Raw genomic sequence first — 23,245 nt, 5'->3', positions numbered from 1 at the left:
GAAGGGTCCTTGCAGATCATAGGGCTATGGAATGGCTGGGTAGGGTTGGGTTGGAAGGGTTCTTACAGACCACAGAGCCATGGAATGGCTGGGTTGGGTTGGGTTGAAAGTTACCTTACAGATTACATCTATCTACCTTACAGATTACGAAGACATGAAATGGGTTGTGTTGGAAGGGTCCTTACAGACCACAGAGGCATGGAATGGTTGTGCTGTATTGGGTTGGGTGGTGTTGGAAGGGTCCTTGCAGACCACAGAGCCATGGAATGGTTGTGCTGTATTGAGTTGGGTTGGGTTGGAAGGGTCCTTACAGACCACAGAGCCATGGAATGGTTGTGCTGTATTGAGTTGGGTTGGGTTGGAAGGGTCCTTACAGACCACAGAGCCATGGGATGGTTGTGCTGTATTGGGTCGGGTTGGGTTGGAAGGGTCCTTACAGACCACAGAGCCATGGAATGGTTGTGCTGCATTGTGTTGGGTTGCATTGGAAGGGTCCTTACAGACCACAGAGGCATGGAATGGTTGTGCTGTATTGTGTTGGGTTGTGTTGGAAGGGTCCTTACAGACCACAGAGCCATGGAATGGTTGTGCTGCATTGTGTTGGGTTGCATTGGAAGGGTCCTTACAGACCACAGAGGCATGGAATGGTTGTGCTGTATTGAGTTGGGTTGGGTTGGAAGGGTCCTTACAGACCACAGAGGCATGGAATGGTTGTGCTGCATTGTGCCATTACTTTGGGAAGGACAGATTCGGATGCATGTGGGCACTACTTCAACACAAACCCTTTCATCTTTTAATAGCTGTTTTCCTCCCAGCAATCATTTTCACCCTTCTTCTTTAACACCCTGCATTTCCTGTGGTTCTACAAGCTGAGGGGCCGAGGAGGTGCGAGCAGCGCTCACCACTGCCTTCAGTCCACACTTTCACAGTTCAGGAGGAGATCAAGTGCTTTAATACAACAAAATAAGTCCCTACAGCTGTAATTCGCTCACGCTGTGCGGTCACTTTCTACCATGTAGGGGAGTCAGGTTTCTGTGTTCTGGTCTGACGAAACGACCCACGGACCATCCCCAGTCAGAACTGATCCATGAGGATCTGCACCTCCAACTCCTGCCTTCGCACAGCACCACTCAAAATTCAGACCAAAAAAACCAAAAAAACCCCAAAGGAAAGAAACTCCGTTGAGCGAGTTCTGCCTGCTGTCGTGGGCTTAGGATCAGGAAAATTCCCCGCTCCCAGCCCCGAGCCCCAAGCCCAGAGGTAAAGAGAGCAGGACAGAGCAGAGAGCAGAGCAGACTGAGCGCCCCACACTGTACCTTGGTCTCTACCTTTATCCCCAGAACCTGCAAAACAAGACACGGGCATTGAGCGGCGGTGCCGTCCGTAGGACCAGCGGTCCCTGCACAGCCCCCCCCTCCCCACTCCAACACCCCGAGTGCTCCGTGCCCCCCGGCCCGATGCCCACCTTGGTGCTGAAGTACTGGGAGATGTTCCTCAGGATGTCGGCCTCGACGCGGGACAGCAGCAGCTCCCTGGGAGCGTGAGCGGCCACGAACCCGTAGCACAGGATCAGGGCACTCTTGATCTTCTCCACTTCGTGGTCACTGCGGTCCTGGTGGGGGAGATGGGATGGATCAGTGGGGGCTCTGGGGGAATCAGGGCCCCTTCCTTGTGGTTTGAGGTCTTCACGCCCCATCCTGTCAGCAGCAGATGTGCCCAGAGCCCCATAGGACCACATCGGGCACATCCTCGCCTGAAACATGGGTTCCTGTTTGCCACCCACAGTTGTCAATGCAGCTCTGGCATAAGATGGTTGGGTTGGAAAGGTCCTAAAGATTATAGAACCACCGAGTGGTTGGGTTGGAAGGGCCCTTAAAGATCACAGAACCACAGCATGGTTGGGTTGGAAAGGACCCCCCCAGCCAAGTCCTGCCATGGGCTGGCTGCCCCCCACCACTTCTGCCTGTCCAGGGCCCACCAACAGCCTCGGGCACTTCTCCCCTTTGTCCCAACAGCTGCTCCATCCCCTGAGCATCCTTGCGTCCCCTCCCCTCTCCTCCCCTCCTCTCGCTTCCCTTCCTCTCCTCCCCTCTCCTCCCCTCCTCTCGCTTCCCTTCCTCTCCTCCCCTCTCCTCCCCTCCTCTCGCTTCCCTTCCTCTCCTCTCCTCTCCTCTCCTCTCCTCTCCTCTCCTCTCCTCTCCTCTCCTCTCCTCTCCTCTCCTCTCCTCTCCTCTCCTCTCCTCTCCTCTCCTCTCCTCTCCTCCCCTCCTCTCGCTCTCCTCTCCTCTCCTCTCCTCTCCTCTCCTCTCCTCTCTCTCCTCTCCTCCCCTCCTCTCGCTCTCCTCTCCTCTCCTCTCCTCTCCTCTCCTCTCCTCTCCTCTCCTCTCCTCTCCTCTCCTCTCCTCTCCTCTCCTCTCCTCTCCCCTCCTCTCCTCCTCACCCCCACAGCCCACGTATCCCTGCATCGGGGTCCTCAAACCAAGACACAGTGCTGCCAATCTCCCTCTCTACAGTTTGGGATCCTCCAGCCCCACACCAAACACAGCACATCCAGAGCCGCCCCCCACAGCCCTTAGGAGGCACTGGAGCCCCTTACCTTGAAAATACTGAACAGCCCCACGGATTTCTTGAAGACATCAGACCGCACAAAATCCTCCAGCTTGGCCAGCGTTTCCTCCAGGTGATTTATTGCACATATCCCGAAGCAGGAAGCGAGTCCCTGGAGGGAGCGGTGAAAACGCATTAGCAGAAAGCAATTAATTCCCAACCCCACTGACACTTGAATAGAGCCCCCCTTGATTGGTTTAATTCCCGGCAGCTGAGCCGTGCCCAGCAGAGCTCAGCATTGGCAACCACCACCCCCCTTTGGGGACACAAGGTGACACCAGCAAGGCAGCACCATGCAGGAGAGGTCAGGCTGGAACGCCATCAGCTGTTCATGCAGCCCTCAGCGGAGCCGTGCAAAACTGGAGCAGCCTGAGACAGTGTTTGCACTGCATGGAGAGGCGGCTGCGGTGCGGCGCTTCTGGCTGAGTGCGGGATCACAGCTGGGACCGTGCAAAGCTGGAGCACAGCATCCCAAATCACACAGAATCAAAAGGTTGGAAACGAGCTGCAAGATCATCCAGTCCAACCCCCCCCCATCGCTATCAGTACCACCAGCACTAAACCAACTCTCGTAGCTCCTCATCCAGGCACCTCTTGAACACCGCCAGGGACGGCGACTCCACCACCTCCCTGGGCAGCCATTGCAGGGCCTGACCACCCTTTGAGAGAAAAAGTTTCTCCTCATGTCCAACCTAAACCTCCTCTGCTACAACTTCTGGCCATTTCCTCAGCTCCTGCTATTTGCCTGGGAGAAGAGGCCAGACCCTTTTGCACCACAACCTGCCTTCAGGAGGTTGTACAGTGCAGTGAGCTCTGCCCTGAGCTCCTCTTCTGCAGGCTGAACATTCCCAGCTCCTTCAGCCTCTCCTCAGCAGCCCTGTGCTCCAGACCCCTCACCATTTCGTTGCCCTCCTTTGAACACGTTCCAGGGCTGCAATGTCTTTCTTGCAGTGAGGGGCCCAAAACTGGACACAGCACTCGAGGTGTGGCCTCACCAGTGCTGAGTACAGGGGGATGCTCACCTCTCTGCTCCTGCTGGCCACACTGTTTCTAATGCAGTCCAGGATGCCGTTGGCCCTCTTGGCCGCCTGGGCACACTGTGGGCTCATGTTCAGCCGAGCACCAACCAACGCCCCCAGGTCTCTTTCCTCAGCGCTCAAAAATCCCAGCCCAACTCAAAATCCCAGCGCTCCAGCAGTGCCTGCAGGGCAGAGCAGAGGGGAGCAGCACCTCCCTGCCCTGCTGGCTGCGCTCTGGGCAACGCACCACAGGGTCCCGTTGGCTCTCTTGGCCACCAGGACTCACTGCTGGCTCGTGGTGAACAATAGGTCAACTGTTGGCCGACTGCTCATCAACCCTTGGGTCAACCATTGGCCAACAACTGGTCACCATTGGTCAACTGCCGGACAAGCACTGGTCAAACCACTGCACAACCACTGCACGGCTGCTGGTCAACCAATGGATTAACTGTTGGTTAACCATCGGATCAACCATTGGTCAAACACTGGTCAACCGCTGGTCAATCGTTGGTCACACACGGGTAGAACACTGGACAACCATTGGTCAGTTGCTGGTAAGACACTGGACAAACATTGGTCGAATACTAGTCAACCATTAGTCAACCTTTGGGCAAACATTAGTCAACCACTGGTCATCTATTCGTCAACTGTTGGATCAACTGTGGGGTCAACCATTGGTCAAACATTGGCCATCCATTGGCCACCCATTGGTCAACCATTGGCCACCCATTGGTCAACCATTGGCCATCCATTGGCCATCCATTGGTCAACCATTGGCCATCCATTGGCTATCCATTGGTCAACCATTGGCCATCCATTGGCCACCCATTGGTCAAACATTGGTCAACCATTGGCCACCCATTGGTCAACCATTGGCTACCCATTGGTCAACCATTGGCTACCCATTGGTCAACCATTGGCCATCCATTGGTCAACCATTGGCCATCCATTGGTCAATCATTGGCCATCCATTGGCTATCCATTGGTCAACCATTGGCCATCCATTGGCCACCCATTGGTCAACCATTGGTCAACCATTGGCCACCCATTGGTCAACCATTGGCTACCCATTGGTCAACCATTGGCCATCCATTGGTCAACCATTGGCCACCCATTGGTCAACCACTGCTCAACTGTTGGCCAATCAGAACCTGCAAGTCCTTTTTGCCCAATTGTTTTGCCACGCACCCCACTGCATCTGTGAGAAATGTGAGCGTGTGGCTCTGCAGAGCACAGCGTGGAGGAAGGACAGACAACAGCAGTGCAGCCAAGGGCCGCAGGAAGCCCCGTAGCCCCAAAGGGCCACATGAGCCCCAGCCTTGGGATGCAGCAGGATCCCAAATCCCCTTCAGGCAGCAGGTGCAGGCAGAACCCCCCAGCCCCTCTCACCTCCCACTCCGCCTCCTCGTTGTACCGGGCCGTTTCCAGCAGCTCCTGCAGCTGTTTCTGGACCAACTCCTTGCTGACGCACGCCCCGAGCGTCGTCCCGATGCACTTGTACAGAAAGTTCTGGAAGGACAAAGGGGCGTTGGGGATCTGAGCCTCCAGCATGGCCACGAGGAGCTGGGACACAGTGGGGGACAGCAGGACAGACGTCAGGACTGACTGACTGCCGCCGGATGAGCTCTTGACAAGTCATGGGGCAGAACTGAACGCACGCACTGGAAATGGGAAGAATTCCGTTTTCAAATGCGTCCACCCACCCCAATGAACGCCCTGCTATTTTAATTCTCTCCCGACACCCTTCTCCCAGCAGCAGGAAGGACGATGCTTTAGAAAGCACCATTCGCCAGGCTGGTCCCAGTGAGGACGGACCCAGCGCCAGTCCCGCATCTGTCACCTTCTCGGTGGGGAATCCGTTGTAGCCGTTCAGCTGCCGGCACATCTCTGTCACGAAGTGGCAGATCCAAGCGTTGTCTGAAACGGCTGCCAGCGTTTCCTGGAGGAGCTGGGTCACAGAACCACAGGACGGTCAAGGTTGGGAAGTTCTAGAGCTCCCCCAGCCCCATCTGGCCCCACCTTCCACCCCCACCCCCCAGATACCCATCAGCGCTGCTCACACCCCTCTCAGCCTTCTCTCCCCCAGCTGCACAGCCCCGGGGCTCTCAGCCCGTCCCCACCAGGAGGGGCTCCAGGCCCCCCCATCCCCACATCCTCCGCTGGGCTCTCCCAGACTTCCCAGTCTGCCCTGAACTGGGAGCCCAGCGCCGGGCGCAGCGCTGCAGCAGTGCCTGCAGGGCAGAGCAGAGGGGAGCAGCACCTCCCTGCCCCGCTGGCTGCGCTCTGGCAATGCACCACAGGGTCCCGTTGGACCTCTTGGCCACCAAGGTTCACTGCTGGCTCCTGGTCAACTGTTGGTGAACCGCTGGTCAACCATTTGACACCTGTTGGTCAATGGCTGACCAACAATTGGTCAACCACTGGGCCAGATGTCGGTCAACCATTGGTCAACCACCGGTCAACCCTTGGGTCAACCACCGTTCAACTACTGGGTCAACCCATTAGTCAACTGCTGGTCAATCATTAACCAATCACTGCCCACCACACCTAAAGGTCCTTCTCTGAAGAGCTCCCTTCCAGCAGCTCAGCCCCAGCCTGTTCTGGTTGTGCAGTCATTCCCCACCCAAGATGGAGGCCCCTCCACCCGCCCCACGTCGAACTTCATGCTGTTTTCCTCCACCCATCACCCTTGCTGTATGTTCCCTGCTCCCAGCCCAGAAAAGCACCTTTATTCCCCCTACTCCCTGGCCACAAGAAATGGCCCCAGGTCAATCCAACACCATCAGCAGAGCACCACAAGCTCCGCTCGGGTTAATTACCTCCCTGTGTCCTGTTTTAAGGCTCTCCAATTAAGCAGCAGACACACTACGGCCCCAGCCCGGTACATGGATCCCAAATACCAGAGCCACCCCCTCTTTGCCATCCCACCTTCGCACAGCAGTGTGGAAGCACTCACCAGCAGCAGCTCCTCCTCCCACTCCTCCAGGTGCAGCGACTTATCAGTGTTCTCTAGGAAAAATCACCTTTGTGCTCTTCCAGCCCCAAAGGGTCTCGAGCAGCCCCCGACCCCCCGAAAGAAACCCCCTCCTACCCTCGATGCGCTCCACCAGCACAGGAACCCTTTTGCTCCAGAGCTGCTCCAGGGCAGGGTGGACGCTGCAGCACAACGCCTGCAGGAGCCGCAGGGCTGCTGCACCCCGACCGTCGCCGGTGTACGGCCGGGAGGACACCACCTGGAAAGGGAGAATGAGCTGCCTTGGGTTGGGAGGGTCCTGAAAGGTCACAGAGCCATAGAAGGGGTTGAGAGGGTCCTTGAAGGACACAGAGGTAGACAAGGGGTTGCAAGGGTCCTTGAACGACACAGAGGCATGGAAGACTTGGGTTGGGAGGGTCCTGAAAGTTCACAGAGCCATAGAATGGGTTGGGAGAGCCCTTGAAGGTCATAGAGGTAGAGAAGGGGTTGCGAGGGTCCTTGAAGGACACAGAGGCATGGAAGACTTGGGCTGGGAGGGTCCTGAAAGTTCACAGAGCCATAGAAGGGGTTGAGAGGGTCCTTGAAGGACACAGAAGTAGAGAAGGGGTTGAGAGGGTCCTTGAACGACACAGAAGCATGGAAGACTTGGGTTGGGAGGGTCCTGAAAGGTCACAGAGCCATAGAAGGGGTTGGGAGAGCCCTTGAAGGTCATAGAGGTAGAGAAGGGGTTGCGAGGGTCCTTGAAGGACACAGAGCAATAAAAAAGGCGGGGTTAGAAGGGTCACTGAAGATCAAACAAGCATGGAATTAGAGTATGACTTGGGTTGGAAGGGTCCTTAAAGATGACAAAACCATAGAATGAGTTGGGTTGGAAAGGTCCTTAAAGGTCATAGAATCATGGAGTTATTGGGTTGGAAGGGTCATTAACGATCAAAAAAGCATGGAGTTACAGCATGACCTGGGTTGGAAGCATCCTTGCAGATCAGAGACCCACAGGATGGGTCGGGTTGGGTTAGAAAGAATCCCTCAGCCCCAGCCCTGCCATGGGCTGGCTGCCCCCCGGCTCAGGCTGCCCAGGACCCCACCCCACAGCCTCCAGGACTGGGGCACCCACAGCTCCGGGCAGCAGTGCTGGGGCTGCACCGCCTCTGTGTGAAGGATTTCCCCACGTCTGACCCCAAGCTGCCCTCTGTTGGGTTCAACCCATTCCCCCCACGTCCCACTGCCCCCATTTGATCACCCAAAGAGGTGATCCAGCCCCCACACCACGTACCAGCAACCGCGTCGTTAGGGCGTGGGGCGAAGGAAGATTTCCTACAAACAGAAGGAAAATGGCGTAAGACAGCACCCCGACCCTGAGCAGATCGACCTTTCCCGCACACCCGAACCAACCGTTGAGGTCATACGGGATCAGGGATGCGTTCCCTCCCTCCTCTCTTTTCTTCACGGACAAATGCATGAGGCTCTTGCAGATGGGAGTCAGCGCGTTGGTGAACTGCACGGGGGTGATGAACTCCAGCAGGTACGGCCACAGCACCTGCGGGGGAGTGGGGGATGCAGAGCCCACAGCACAGCGGGACAGGAGGGGGGAGATGCCAGCTCCGGGGGTATTCACAGCATCGTGGAATTGTTAAGGTTGGATGAGACTTCTGAGGTCCCCAACCCCAACCCACCTCGCCACAGCCTTAAATAGACCTACAGAGTCACTAAGGTTGGAAGAAACCTGCAGGATCGTCCAGTCCAACGCCAACCCATCCCACCACGACCCTAAATAGGCTCTTAGAGTCACTGAAGAAACCTCCAAGATTCTCCAGCCCAACCCTCACCCAGCCCACCTAACAACAGACCCATAGAGTCATCAAACTTGGGAGAAACCTCTCGAATCCCCAAGTCCAATGGTCAACTCACCCCACTGCGACCCTAAACAGAACCAGAGACTCAGTGAGGTTGGAGAAGACCACCAAGATCATCCAGTCCAACCCCAACCCAGCCCACCACGGCGCTAAGTAGAACCATACAGTCACTGATATTGGAAGAGACCTACAAGATTCTCAAGCCCAACTCATCTCCACCGTGACCCTAAATAGAACCACAGAGTCATTAAGGTCAGAAGAGAACTCCAAGACCATCCCAATCCAACCCCGACTCACTCTACCACGACCGTAAAGGGACCCGTAGAGTCATAAAAGTTGGAAATGACCTCTAAGATCCCCAACCCCACTCCAACCCGTCCTACTCGACGTGTCCCCAAATGCCACACCTCCCCGGTTTGAACAACCCCAGGGACAATGACCCCCCCACCACTTCCCCGTTCCGGTTCCTAACAAAGCACTCAGTGGGGTTTTCTGCTTTAGTGGGGAAATATTAACGGCAGGTGGACGGTTGGGCTGGGTGACCTCGGAGGTCCATTCCAGCCTCGGTGATTGCAGCGCTCAGAGGGGATGGGATGGTGACAACGGCTGTGACAGAGGAGGGGACATCCCCGCAGAGCACCGGGTGACGCACTCACGTTGTTCATCCGATCGACGGTGGTGCTGAGGAGGAGGAGCGTGTTGACGCTGATGCTTCGCACGCTGTCGCTCGTGGGGTCATCCGCGTCTGGGAGCGGCTTCTGGGGCTGCGGGGAGGGAAAGTCATCAGAACCCCAAATTATGGATCAGAGAACCATAAAATCACTTAAGGGTTGGGTTGGAAGGGTCCTGAAAGATCAGAGAATCATGAAATTGCTGAGTGATTGGGTTGGAAGGGTCCTCTTAGATTAGAGAGTCAAAGAATTGCTGTACAGCTGAGTTGAAAGGGTCCTGAAAGGTCAGAGAATCATAGAAGTGCAGAAAGTTGGGTTGGAAGGGTCCTTATAGGTCATAGAACTATAGGATGGGTTGGAAGGGTCTTGAAAGATCACAGAACCATTGGATGGGTTGCAAGAGTCCTTATAGATCAGAAACACAGAACTGTTTAATAGTTTAATAGTTGGCCTGGACAGGTCCTGAAAGATGACAGAACTATATGATAGATCGTCTTGGGAGGGTCCTGAAAGATCACAGCAATATAGCACGGGCTGAGTTGAAACGGTCCTGTAAGATCACAGAGCCATTGGATGGGTTGGGTTGGAAGAGTCTTTATAGATCAGAAATATAGAACTGCTCAACAGTTGGCATGGACAGGTCCTGAAAGATCCCAGAACTATAAGATGGGTTGGGTTGGAAGGGTCTTGAAAGATCCCAGAACTGTAAGATCAATTGGGTTGGGAGGGTCCTGAAAGATCATAGAACTATTGGTTGGGTGAGAAGGGTCCTGAAAGGTCAGAAGCACAGAGCTGTTTCACAGTTGGCTTGGATAGGTCCTGAAAGATCTCAGAACTACAGGACGGGTTGTGTTGGGAGGGTCCTTATAGATCAGAAACACTGAACTGCTGCATGCTTAGGTTGGCTGGATCCTGAAAGATCACAGAGCTGTAGGATGGGTGCGGATGGATGAGGGGCCACGAGATACAATCATAGAATCATAGAATCACCAAGGTTGGAAAAGACCTCCAAGATCATCCAGTCCAACCGTTCACCTATTCCCAACAGCTCCCACTGAACCACGTCCCTCAGCACAGCATCCAGCCTTTCCTTGAACACCCCCAGGCTCGGTGACTCCCCCACCTCCCTGGGCATCCATTGCAGTACCTGACCACCCTTTCTGACAAGTAATACTTCCTCATGTCCAGCCTGAATCTCCCCTGCCGCAGCTTGAAGCCGTTCCCTCTGCTCCCATCACTGATGACACGAGAGCAGATGCCGACCCCCAGCTCACTGCAGCCTGCCTTCAGGAAGTTGTACAGTGCAGTGAGCTCTGCCCTGAGCTCCTCTTCTGCAGGCTGAACATTCCCAGCTCCTCCAGCCTCTCCTCACCAGCCCTGTGTTCCAGACCCCTCACCATTTCGTTGCCCTCCTTTGAACACGTTCCAGGGCCTCAATATCTTTCTTGCAGTGAGGGGCCCAAAACTGGACACAGCACTCGAGGTGCGGCCTCACCAGTGCTGAATACAGGGGCACAATCACCTCTCTGCTGCTTGAAACGCTGTTTCTGATGCAGGCCAGGCTGCCATTGGCCTTCTTGGCCACCTGGGCACACTGCGGGCTCCTGTTCAGCCCAGCATCCATCCATACCCCCAGGTCCATTTCCTCTACGCCGTCCTGCAGCCACACCGCCCCAAGCCTGCAGCGTCGCCTGGGGTTGTTGTAGCCCAAGTGCAGGACCCGGCATTTGGCCTTGTTGAACCTCATCCCATTGGCTTCAGCCCAGCCCTCCAGCCTGTCCAGATCCCTCTGCAGGGCCTCGCTACCCCCAGGCAGATCCACACTTCCAGGCAATTTGGATCCTTACCGCATCCGAGGGCAGGGCACACTGCCGCACCAGGAACTCCAGCATGGCCTCCCCACCGGGCTGCTCCAGGTAGCCGTGGTGAGCCATGGCACTGATCACCTGCACCACGGCACGCCTCACCTGCGACCACAAGAAGTCACCCGGGTGGGAATCGCGATCGAGATCACCACGATCACCGAGTCCGACCAGCAGCCCATCCCCACCATGCCCACACAGGGGACCAAAGTGTCATTACTGATGGAGAAGACCTCCAAGACTGCCCAGTCCAACCGGCAGGCGGTGCTGGGACCAGGTGAGGAGCTCCAGGGATGAGGGAGGGGATCTGGGAACCCCCCCAGATTTTGGGAAACCACCTCTGCTCACCTTGTTGTTGCTGTCTTGAAGGGGAAGTTTCATCGAAGAAAGGATGAAGGGCTTTTTAATCTCCATCTGAGAGGCTGCAAAAAGGAGGACGGACGCTGCGAGGTCGGTGATGCTGAGAACACGGCTCTGCTCCCTCCTCTTCCTCTTTCTCCTCCTCCTCCACCCAACCCCATCACCGTTTGGCACTGATGGATGCTCACAGCTCCCACTGTACTCACGGGCGCTGTTGATGATCTGTCTCATGATGAGCAACGTCCCCACGCGCGTCCTCTCACTACTGCTCTCCAATTTCGGGAGGAGGAAGGTCAGCACTCGGTCAGGGAAGGAGCAGGCTGTGGGACGGCAAAGGGAGCAATGGGGAATGTGTTGCACTGCGCCCTGATGGACTCTACCCACGGTACCGTGCCCCATGGGGGTCAGGAAGCCATGGTCGACTGGGGTTGGGGTCCCTCCTTGGCTCTGTGACCTGTAAGGACCTTTCCAAAACAACCGCTCCATGGCTCCATGATCTTCGAAGACCCTTCCCACCCAACTACTTCACAGCTCTGTGATCTGTAAAGACCCTTCCAGCCAAACTATTCCATAGCTCTATAAACTATTCCATAGCTCTATAATCTGTAAGGACCCTTCCAATACAAACACTCCACAGCTCTATGATCTTCAAGGACCCTTCCCACCCAACGATTCCAGGGCTCTATTATCTGTAAGGACCACTCCAACCCAACCACGCTAAGACTCCACGACCAATAAGGTCTCTTCCAACACAACTCATTCTGTGCTTCTATGACCTTTAACAACCCTTCCAACCCAACCTTCCCACGGCTGTATGATCTTTAAGTACCTTTCCAACCCAACTATTCCACAGCTCTTGGATCTTTAAGTGCTCTTCCAACCCAACTCATTCCAAGTTTCTAGGATTTGGAAGAAAGATTTGACCCCAGACTCCTGCCTAGGTTCCTGTAAGGGGTTGGTGTGCCCCAAAGGGAGCTGAGGTGGCCCCACGCAGTGCCCCAAAGAGCTGCAGCCAGCACGGACCTCAGAACCACTCAGGTTGGAGAAGACCTCCAAGATCCCTCAGTCCAGCCCCATCCCATCACGACCCTAAACAGAACTATAGAGTCAGTAAAACTGAAGGAGTCCTCCAAGGTCATCAAATCTAAGCCAATCCCAACCCTCACCGTGACCCTACGTAACCATAGAGTCATTAAGACTGGAGAAGACCTCCAAGATCCCCCAGTCTAACTCCAATCCATCACCACCACAACCTTTAATGGAGCCACAGAGTCACTAAGGTTAGAGAAGACCTCCAAGGTCATCCAGTCCACCCAAAATCCACCTCCACCATGCCCCTACCTAGATTCTCTAAGGTTGGAGAAGACCTCCAAGATCTCCAAGCCCAACCCCAACTCATCCCCATGACAACCCTAAATAGAACCACAGAGTCACTGAGGTTGGAAGAGACCTCCAAGAACCCCCAGATCAACTCCAACCCAACCTACCATGACCCTAAGCAGACCCACAGAAACATTAAGGTTGGAGGAGACCTCCAAGATCCACAATCCAACCCCAAACCACTCCACCATGACTCTAAATAGAACCATAAGCCCATTAAGAATGAAGAAGACCTCTGAGATCATCCACTCCAACCCAACCCACCCCACCATGACCCTAAATAGAACCACGGACCAATTCAGAGTGCAAGAGGCCTCCAAGACCCCCAACCTATCCTACTGACCCTGTCCCCAAGTGCCGCATCTCTCTGGTTCCTGAACAGCTCTAGGGATGGTGACCCCCACCACCACCCTGGTCAGCCAGCTCCAACACTTCAACCATCGCCCTCAGACGACGCATTCCAAGGAGGGGGTCCCAACCACCCCCCACGATGGGTCCCACCACCCCTTACCAAGCACAGTGAAGCACCGAAGGACCTCCGTGTGGTTTTTGACAGTCAGGGGCACAGCCGGGTCGGCGGGAGTGCAGATCTGGAGGATTAATGGTGGGCTTGAGGGGGGTGACAGCATCCCCAGCATGGGCACCGAGCGGAGCTCCCTACCCACCAAGCACGAGGTGGGAGCAGGGCAGCACTGCCCAAGGGGTTGGGGGTCCATCAGGGGCCCAATGCCTTCTGCTGCGCCCCCCTGCTCCCCCTTCAGAATGAGTTGACCCATCCCGGTGCCACCCAAACAAGTGGCTAAAAGGTCCTTATGGGGTCCTATGGGGTCTTTACAGAGTCCTTATGGGGTTCTTACGGGATCAGGAGGGGTTTATAGGGTCCTCATGGGGTAAGCGGGCTTTCATAGGGCCCTTTTTGGGTTCTTAGGAGGTCCTTAAGAGGTGAGGGGGTTTTATAGGGTACTTACAGGGTCCTTATGGGGCTCTTATGGGGTCAGGGGACTTTTATAGCATCCTTATGGGGTTCTTATGGGGTCAGGGGGGGTTACAGGGTCCTTATGGGGTCAGCATTTGATTTGGAGGTGTAGGACATGACAGCAGGGGCCCCCAACAGAACCCGGGAGCTGTGAGCTCACTGCCCCACATCCCCCCTGCCGCCCCCCACCCCTACCTGGGGGTGCAGGGTGCCCAGCAGAGCATCCAGCTGCATATCCAGGCTGCGGCTGCCGATGTCCACAGAAGCTTCCAGGATCTGACAGAGGCTCTGGAATCAGAGTGGAGGGGGGAAGAACTGAGAACTCACACTTGGAAGGAGGGTCCCTCCCTCAGCGCTGCAGGAGGGGACCAGAGCCCGGGGGGGGGGGGGGAGGGCGGAAGGGGGACGGGCTGAAGCCCACCCCACAGCTCCCACCAGTGGGGGACAGCCACACGGCGTGGCAGATGGGACCGTGCACCGATTGAGCCCGGTGCTGGGATGGGATGATCTCAGGGCAACGCGCTCTCGGGGCATTTCCCATCGCTTCCCCCGCGGCCACACGCAGCTCCGTGCTCACCTTGGAGATGTAGAAGGACTCCGTGTGCTTCTTGTAGAGGGACAGGACGGCCGGGATCAGCTTTGGGAGCTGCTCCTCCAGCTTCTCGCCGGGCATCAGGTAGCTCATGGCTCCCAGAGCCTCCACCACTGCCAGCCGGAGCTGCGGGGGATAACGAGCGTTAATGAGGGCAGGGTGGATCCTACAAGGCGCAGCACAAGCACAGAATCAGAGACTCCGTAACTTTGGGCCAAAAAGATCAGCAGATCCAACCCCAACACAACGTGGCCCCAAAGTCCAACCCCAACCCACCCAGTTGTGAGTCCTAATTAGAACCACAGAGTCATTCAGGTTGGAAGAGACCTCCAAAGTTCCCCAGTCCAACCCCGACCTTCCCCATCGTGACCCTAAATAGAATCACGGAGTCCTTAAGGTTGAAAGACACCTCCAGGATCACCCGGTCCAACCCCAAACCATCCCCATCGTGACCCTAAACAGACCAATAGAATCAGTAAGGTTGGAAAAGACCTCCAGGACCACCCGGTCCAACCCCAACCCACCCCACTGCCACCCTAAATACAACCATAGAATCGTTAAGGTTGAAGAGAACTCCAGGACCCACAGCTCCAACCCCAACCCGTCCCACCACGACCCTGAACAGAACCACAGAATCATTAAGGTTGGAAGAGACTGCCAGGATCACCAAGTCCAGTCCCAACCCATCCCCATCGTGACCCTAAACAGAGCCATGGAGTCACTCAGCTTGGAAAAGAGCTTCTAGATCCGCACGTCCAACCCCAACCCATCCCACCATGACCCTAAATAGAACCACAGCATCATTCAAGTTGGAGAAGATCTCCAAGATCATCCAGTCCAACCCCAATCCCCCCACACCACGACCCTAAACAGAAGCACAGAGCCATCAACGTGGGAAAAGAGCTTCTAGATCCACAAGTCCAACCCCAACCCATCCCACCTTGACCCTAAACAGACCCGCAGAGTCATTAAGGTTGGAAGTGATCTCCAAGAGCCCCATCTCAACACCAACCCATCCCTACTGACCACATCCCCACATTTCTGCAACACCTCCGGGGACGGTGATCCCACCACCCCCTACGCAGCCCATGCCAGCACCCAACTGCTGTTTCGGGGCGAAATCGTCCCTAATTTCTCTCCTTGGCCCACACCTTGGGCTCCCGGTGCTGCAGCCAGCTGTTGAAGAGCACCTCGTAGGCGCTGAAGATCTCGTTGCAGAAGGTGTCCTTCCTGACCGTGGGGTCGGGGGCCTGGTCCAGGTTGGCCACGTACTCCTGGATGCTCTCGCTGAAGTGCTGCAGGGCTGCAAAGCACAGCGTGGGCTCAGGTCAGTCCTCGGGTCCCTCGAGGGGTGTTGGGTGGGTTGGGTGCTTAAAGATCACAGAACTGGGGAATGGTTGGGTTGGAAAGGTCCTGAAAGGTCACAGAGCTGTGGAATGGTTGGGTTGGAGGGGTCCTTAAAAATCACAGAACCACAGAAGGGACGGATTGGAAGGATCCTTAAAGATCACTGAGCCATGGGATGGTTGGGTTGGAAGGGTCCTGAAAGATCACAGAACCATGGGATGGGTGGGTTGGAAAGTTTCCGAAAGGTCATGGAAGCACTGAAAGGGCTGGGAGGGTCCTTGAAGGTCATACAGCCATGGGATAACAGAACAGGTTGGATTGGAAAGGTCCTTAAAGATCAAAGAACTGCAGGGGTGGGTTGGGGTGGATATTTTGCTCCCTTATTGCCAAGTGCACAGCTGGGCTTCTCCAGCTGTGGCATCCTCTGCCCCACAGCAGCTCCCTGGGTGCTGCCCCACCAGGTTCCAATGCCCCACAGCACTCAGGCTTCTCCTCTTTGCTGGCTGCCTCCCAGCCACCAGAGCGGGGCTACAGCAGAGGATGGGGTGCTGGTACAGGGGTGGAGGTACAGGGGGAACGGCTTGAACCCAAAAGTGGGGAGATGTGGGGTCAGACGTAGGGAAATCCTTCACCCAGAGGCGGTGCAGCCCCAGCACTGCTGCCCGGAGCTGTGGGTGCCCCAGCCATGGAGGTGCCCCAGGCTGGGGGTGGGCCCTGGGCAGCCTGAGCTGGGGGGCAGCCAGCCCACGGCAGGGCTGGGGCTGGGGGGTCCCTTCCAACCCAACCATTCTGTGGTTGTGTGATCTGTAAGGACCCTTCCAATCCAACCTAACCATTCCATGGTTGTGTGATCTGTAAGGACCCTTCCACCCCAACCATTCTGTGGTTGTGTGATCTGTAAGGACCCTTCCAACCCAACCGTTCCGTGGTTGTGTGATCTGTAAGGACCCTTCCGACCCAACCATTCTATGGTTGTGTGATCTGTAAGGACCCTTCCAACCCAACCCATTCTAACACCGCACGACTCCATGATCTTCAAGGACCCCCCCATCCCAACCATTCCATGGTTCTGTGACCTTTAAGGACCTTTTCCAACCCAACCATCTCACAGCTCCACCGTTTTCGAAGACTCTTCCAATGCAAACTCATTCTATGGCTCTGTAATCTTCGAGGACCCTTCCAACTCAATCACGCCACGGCTCCGTGATCTTTAAGGTCTCTTCCAAAGCAAAGTTCTGTTCTCTATGATCTTTAAGGACCCTTCCAACCCACCCACCCCATGGCTCTACGATCCACAGGGACACCCACAGTTGTACCAGGTGCTCGGAGCCCCATCCCATGACCTGGAACATCTTCAGGGATGGAGCACCAGCACACCACAGTCAGTCTGCATCAGTGCCTCGCTGCCCAGAAACCTTTTTACCTTTTATGCAATCTCAATCTCCCCTCTTTTAGAGCAAAACTCTTTGTCCTTGTCTGTGATCTGATGGTTCCACCCCTCCCGGAGCCAACCCTGCCCCTGGGCACCCAAGAGCACCACTCCCTACCACTTCCCTATCCAAGAAGTGCCCCAAATCCCCCCGAAATCCCCCCCAAAATCCCCACCGTATTGAGAGAAGCAGAGCAGCCTTACCGTAGCAGAAGACAGATTTCATGTGGTCCTGCTTGGCCATCCCCAGCATGGGCAGCATGGTCCCCAGGATGGAGTTGAGGAAAGGCACCATCCCGAACACTGCGGGAGGAAACGCGGAGCTGTGGGTGCCCCACACCTGGAGGTGCCCGAGGCCATAGATGGGGCCCTGGGCAGCCTGAGATGGTGGGGGGCAGCCAGCCCACGGCAGGGCTGGGTCTGGGGGGTCCCTTTCAACTCATCCTGTGGTTGTACGATCTTTAAGGACCCTTCCGACCCACCCGTGCCATGATCCTATGATCTTTAAGGACCTCAGTATACGGTGAGCACCCAACGTTCACCCAGTGCCAAGCTAACACCGATCCAAAAGCAACCCAACACCAACCCAGGACCAACCCAACACTAATCCAACACTGACCCAACACCAACCCAGTGCCAACACCAAAACCAACGCCAACCCTGTGCTAACCTAACACCAAATCAATGCCAATCCAACGCCAACCCAACATCAACTCAATGCTGACCCAAGGCCAACAGCACCGACGAAACAACATCAACCAACCCAACATCAACTCAGTGTCAACCGAGTGCTGAAGCAACGCAGACCCAATGCCAATCCCAACGCCAACTCAGTGCCAACTCAGCACCAACCAAACACCGACCCAATGCTGATCCAGCACCAAACTAATGCCAATCCAAAACCAATCCAGTGCCAACCCAATGCCAATTCAGCATCAACCAAACTCCAACACAATGTCAGCCCAAAGCCAACTAAATGCCGAGCCAATGCCAACCCAGCACCGAACCAATGCCAAGCCAATGCCAATCAAGCACCAACCCGGTGCCGACCTAGTGCTGACCCAATATAACCCAATGCTGATCCAACATCAACCCAACACCAACCCTACGCCAACCCAACACCAACCCAGTGCCAACCTGATGCTGACCCGATGCCAACTCAGTGCCAACTCAACACCAACCCAGCACCAAACACCAACCCAGCACTGACCCAATGCCAAACCAATGCCAATCCAATACCAATCTAGTACCAACTCAACGTCAACTCAATGCTGAGCCAACACCAATCCAGTGTCAACCAAACTCCAACCTAAAATCAACTCAACGCCAACTGAACATGAAGGCAATGCTGATCCAGGGCCAACCCAGCACCAAACCACTGCCAACCCAGCACTGATCCAATGCCTGTCCAACACCAACCCAACAGTGACCCAACACTGACACAATGCCAACCCAGCATCAAACCAATGCCATCCCAACGCCAATCCAACACCAATCCAATGCCAACCTAATGCTGACCTAATATCCCTCAACACCAACCCGATGCCAAACCAACACCAACCTAGTGCCAAATCAATGCCAACCCAGTGCAAACCTAATGCTGACCTAATATACCTCAACACCAACCCAGTGCCAAATCAAAGCCAACCCAATGCCAATTCAATAACAACCCAACACCAAACCAATGCCAAACCAGCACCAACCCAATGCCAACCCAGTGCCAACGCAACACTAACCTGGTACCAACCTAATGCTGACTAATATACCTCAACCAACCCAATGCCAAACCAACACCAACTCAGTGCCAAATAAAGGCCAACCCAATGCCAATTCAATATCAAACCAACACCAAACCAATGTAAAACCAACACCAACCCAGTGCCAAATCAATGCCAACCCAACACCAACCCAATGCCAACCCAACACCAACCCAATGCCAACCCAACACCAACTCAATGTCAAACCAACACCAACCCAGTGCCAAATCAATGCCAACCCAACACCAACCCAATGCCAACCCAACACCAACCCAATGCCAACCAACACCAACCCAATGCCAAATCAACGCCAACCCAACACCAACCCAACACCAACCCAATGTCAAACCAACACCAACCCAGTGCCAAATCAATGCCAACCCAACACCAACCCAATGTCAAACCAACACCAACCCAATGCCAACCAACACCAACCCACTGCCAAATCAACGCCAACCCAACACCAACCCAATGCCAACCCAACACCAACCCAATGTCAAACCAACACCAACCCAGTGCCAAATCAATGCCAACCCAACACCAACCCAACGCCAACCCAACACCAACCCAATGTCAAACCAACACCAACTCAGTGCCAAATCAATGCCAACCCAACACCAACCCAATGTCAAACCAACACCAACCCAATGCCAACCAACACCAACCCACTGCCAAATCAACGCCAACCCAACACCAACCCAATGCCAACCCAACACCAACCCAATGTCAAACCAACACCAACCCAGTGCCAAATCAATGCCAACCCAACACCAACCCAACACCAACCCAATGTCAAACCAACACCAACCCAATGTCAAACCAACACTAACCCAGTGCCAAATCAATGCCAACCCAACACCAAACCAATGTCCAACCAACACCAACCCAACGCCACCCAAACGCTGACCCAGTGCCAACCCATTGCTGACCAAAGCCACACACACCAGACGCAGGAGGGCGAGCTCACCGTTGGACACCGCCAGGTTGGCGAAGGTCTGCATGACGAAGTAATGCGGCAGGATGCCCGGCTGGAACTTGGTGAGCACCTCCTCCATCACTATGTTGATGAAACGCTGCCCGACTGCCACCAGCACGCTGCTGGCTGCCTGCTGCCATTCCCAGACCACCTCCTGCGTGCCAGAAAGGGACGGCTGTCGCTTTGCTGAGCGCTGCCCGGCATTGGAGGGAGCGACAACCGCAGCCCCTCAGCTCCCACCTTCGATTTGGTCATCTCGTTGGATGCCAGGAAGATGACCACCTTTGCCGTGCTTTTGTCCAAGATGGAGATGTTGTTCTTCACCACCGTTTCCATCGCCTTCAGGATGATGACGCGGTGCGGGTAGGCCAGCTGTGAGGGACAGAGGGGGCACATGGCAGCGTGGGGCGCGTGGGATGCAGCACACATCCCCTACAGAATCACAGCATGGCCTGGGTTGAAAGGGACCTCAAGGATCACGGAGCTCCAACCCCCCACCACAGGCAGGGCCACCAACCTCCCCGTTTCACAGCAGCCCAGGCTGCCCAGGGCCCCATCCAACCTGGCCTTGAACACCTCCAGGGATGGACGGGGGCATCACAGCCTCTCTGGGCAGCTGTTCCAGCCCCTCACCGCTCTCATAGCACAGAACTTCCCCTGACATCCAACCTCCAGCTGCCCTCCCTCAGCTTCAAACCATTCCCTGTCCTGCTGCCATCTCCCCTTGCACAGAGCTGACTCCCCTCCTGTCTGCAGGCTCCCTTTAGGCACTGCAGGCTGCACTGAGGTCACCCCGCAGCTTCTCTCCTCCATGCTGAACGAGCCCAGCTCCCTCAGCCTGTCTTTGCAGTGGAGGTGCTGCAGCCCCTGATCCCCTTTGTGGCTCCTCTGCACCCTCTCCAACAGCTCCCTGTCCTTCTTGTGCTGGGGGCTCCAGCCCTGGACGCAGTGCTGCAGACGGGGCCTCACAAGAGCAGAGCAGAGGGGGACGATCACCTCCCTGTCCCTGCTGGCCGCCCCTGTGCTGATGGAGCCCAGGATCCCATTTGCTTTCCAGCTGCAATGCACACTGCTGCCTCATGTTCAGTTTTTCACCCCCCCAGGACCCCCAGGACCTTTTTGCAGGGCTGCTCTCTGTACAAATGCCTGGGATTCCTCTGGCCCAAGTGCCAGCCTTGCACTTTGCTGTGTTGAACCTCATCGGGTTCACCCAGGGCCCATCTTTCAAGCCCGCTGAGGTCCCTCTGAATGGCGTCCCTTCCTTCCACAAGCCAGGGGGACCAGCAGGCCGGACCGGCTCGCATTTCCCGGATGTTTCCCACCTACAAACCCCCTCCCCAGTCCTCGCTCCGGTTCCCTTCCCCCCCGCAGTGCCCACCTTGTCGTGCTGCCGCAGATACTCGTCGCAGCAGTGCAGGATCTCCTCGGGCTCGGCCTCCCCCAGGTAGCACAGAGCGTTGTAGATCTGCTCCTGCACCAGCGGCTCCTTGTCCGTCGTGGCGTCCATCAGGGTGGTGGCGAGGCCTGCGCGAGGCGACATGCTTCAGCAGATCTCCCAGCTCCCATCCCAACAGCAAAACCTCTCTGCAGGGCTCAGCGCCAAAGAAACCCAACTGGAAGGGATCCACACGTGACTTTCCCCTGCAGCCACTGGGGGTTTCCAAACCGGGAGACGCTGAACAAGATGCAGCGCTCCAGCAGTGCCTGCAGGGCAGAGCAGAGGGGAGCAGCACCTCCCTGCCCTGCTGGCTGCACTCTGGCAATGCACCACAGGGTCCCGTCGGCCCTCTTGGCCACCAAGACTCAATGCTGGCTCGTGGTCAATCATTGCTCAACTGCTGGTCATCTGTAGGCCCTACTGGTCACCAGGGCTCACCGCTGGCTGTCTTGGCCACCAGAACACACTGCTAATTCGTGGTCAATCATTGGGTCTTCTTGGCCACCAGGACACACTTGCTGGCTTGTGGCCAACGGCTGGTCACCCGTTGGCCACCAGGATCAACAGCTCCTGGTCTGCAGAGCTTCTTTCCAGTCACGGTCAGTCATTGGTCAACTGCTGGTCAACCACCAGCTCTCTTAGTTACCAGGGCTCACCGTTGGCTTGTGGTCAACCATTGGCCAACTGTTGGTCAATTGCTGGCTGTCTGAGCCACCACGACATATTGCTGACTTGTGGTCAACCGCAGGTCAACCATTGGCTCTCTTGGCCACCGGGGCTCATGGTCAATCCCTGCTCTACTGCTGGTCATCTGTTGGCCCTATTGGCCACCAGGGCTCACCGCTGACTCATGGTCAATCCCTGCTCTACTGCTGGTCATCTGTTGGCCCTATTGGCCACCAGGGCTCACCGCTGGCTCATGGTCAATCCCTGCTCACCGCTGGCTGTCTTGGCCACCACAGCACACTGCTGACTCACGGTCAACCGCTGGTCACCTGCTGGCCACCAGGACCACCAGGTCCCGGTCTGTAGGGCTTCTCTCCAGTCACGGTCAGTCATTGATCAACTGTTGGTCAACCATTGGCCCTTTTGGCTACCAGGGCACACTGCTGGCTCATGGTCAACTGCTGATCACCTGCTGGCCACCAGGACCGCCAGGTCCTTCACTGCAGAGCTCCTTTCCAGCAGCTCAGCCCCAACCTGCACAGGTCTGTGCAGTTGTTCGTCCCCCCAGCCACCCCAAACCCCGATGCAGGACCGTCCACTCACCCCGTGTTGAACCCCCTCAGCTTCCCTCAGCCCAGCCCAGCTCTCACTCATTAACGCGCAGCGAGTGGAGACGCAGCTCTGAGAGGTGCCTCGTTATTTTGGAGCAGCGCTTTACTCATTAGGGCCGCCGTCATAATAAGGCTAATTAGTTTCAGAACAAGCTGTCTCCAAACGCTCTGCACGGAGCGCATCGCCGTGCTGCAAGGTGACATGGGATGGGGCATGGGAGCCCCCACCAACCCCAAAGACCCCCCCCCGTGGACCCCATGCAACCACCATGGACACTACGAGGACCCCTTAGAAACCCCACAAGACCCTCTTAGAACCCCTTTAGGCTCCTGCCCAAGAACCTCATGAGACCCCCTCAAGGATGCCAGGAGATCCCCCCCACAAGACCCTTGAGGAGTTCCCGAAACCCCCCTAAGGACCCTGCAGACCCCAATATGGGCCCCACAGGATCCCTCCACGGATCCCAAGAGACCCCCACAGACCCCACGAGGCCCTCATGAATCCCATGAGACCCTCATGAACCCAAAGAGACCTGATGAGACCCCTCAGGATCCTGTGAGAGCCCCATCTGGACCTCCACAAACCCTACATGACCCTCATGGACCCCTCCCCTTAGACCCTCCTCCCCAAAAAGACCCCATGAGATCCCCCAAGACCCCTCTAAAGACACAAGACCCTCGAGGCTTTCCTGAACCCTTCCCCAAAAGACGCCATGAGACCCCTATG

At 56.0% G+C, this 23,245-nt stretch overlaps 1 protein-coding gene across 1 annotated transcript in view; it reads right to left on the bottom strand.

The window, feature by feature from the left end:
- Positions 1 to 23,245, bottom strand: part of LOC306944775 (maestro heat-like repeat-containing protein family member 1) — a gene marked incomplete at both ends in the record, with an annotated part of 68,569 nt that overhangs the window by 44,672 nt on the left and 652 nt on the right. Inside the window, 21 exons of the mRNA XM_079533375.1 lie at positions 1,317 to 1,343; positions 1,466 to 1,612; positions 2,597 to 2,719; positions 5,016 to 5,135; positions 5,467 to 5,574; positions 6,583 to 6,635; positions 6,718 to 6,859; positions 7,874 to 7,914; positions 7,993 to 8,137; positions 9,110 to 9,217; positions 10,972 to 11,091; positions 11,335 to 11,408; positions 11,553 to 11,666; positions 13,238 to 13,316; positions 13,898 to 13,990; positions 14,280 to 14,420; positions 15,446 to 15,597; positions 17,275 to 17,373; positions 19,795 to 19,957; positions 20,044 to 20,175; positions 21,182 to 21,327. Of these exons, the coding sequence (XP_079389501.1) occupies positions 1,317 to 1,343; positions 1,466 to 1,612; positions 2,597 to 2,719; positions 5,016 to 5,135; positions 5,467 to 5,574; positions 6,583 to 6,635; positions 6,718 to 6,859; positions 7,874 to 7,914; positions 7,993 to 8,137; positions 9,110 to 9,217; positions 10,972 to 11,091; positions 11,335 to 11,408; positions 11,553 to 11,666; positions 13,238 to 13,316; positions 13,898 to 13,990; positions 14,280 to 14,420; positions 15,446 to 15,597; positions 17,275 to 17,373; positions 19,795 to 19,957; positions 20,044 to 20,175; positions 21,182 to 21,327 (2,327 nt within the window). The remainder of the gene's footprint in view (positions 1 to 1,316; positions 1,344 to 1,465; positions 1,613 to 2,596; positions 2,720 to 5,015; positions 5,136 to 5,466; positions 5,575 to 6,582; positions 6,636 to 6,717; positions 6,860 to 7,873; positions 7,915 to 7,992; positions 8,138 to 9,109; positions 9,218 to 10,971; positions 11,092 to 11,334; positions 11,409 to 11,552; positions 11,667 to 13,237; positions 13,317 to 13,897; positions 13,991 to 14,279; positions 14,421 to 15,445; positions 15,598 to 17,274; positions 17,374 to 19,794; positions 19,958 to 20,043; positions 20,176 to 21,181; positions 21,328 to 23,245) is intronic.

Source organism: Tetrao urogallus (genome assembly GCF_951394365.1).
Source record: "Tetrao urogallus genome assembly, chromosome: 3".
Classification (NCBI taxonomy): domain Eukaryota; kingdom Metazoa; phylum Chordata; class Aves; order Galliformes; family Phasianidae; genus Tetrao; species Tetrao urogallus.
This window is presented reverse-complemented; position numbering and strand designations above follow the sequence as displayed.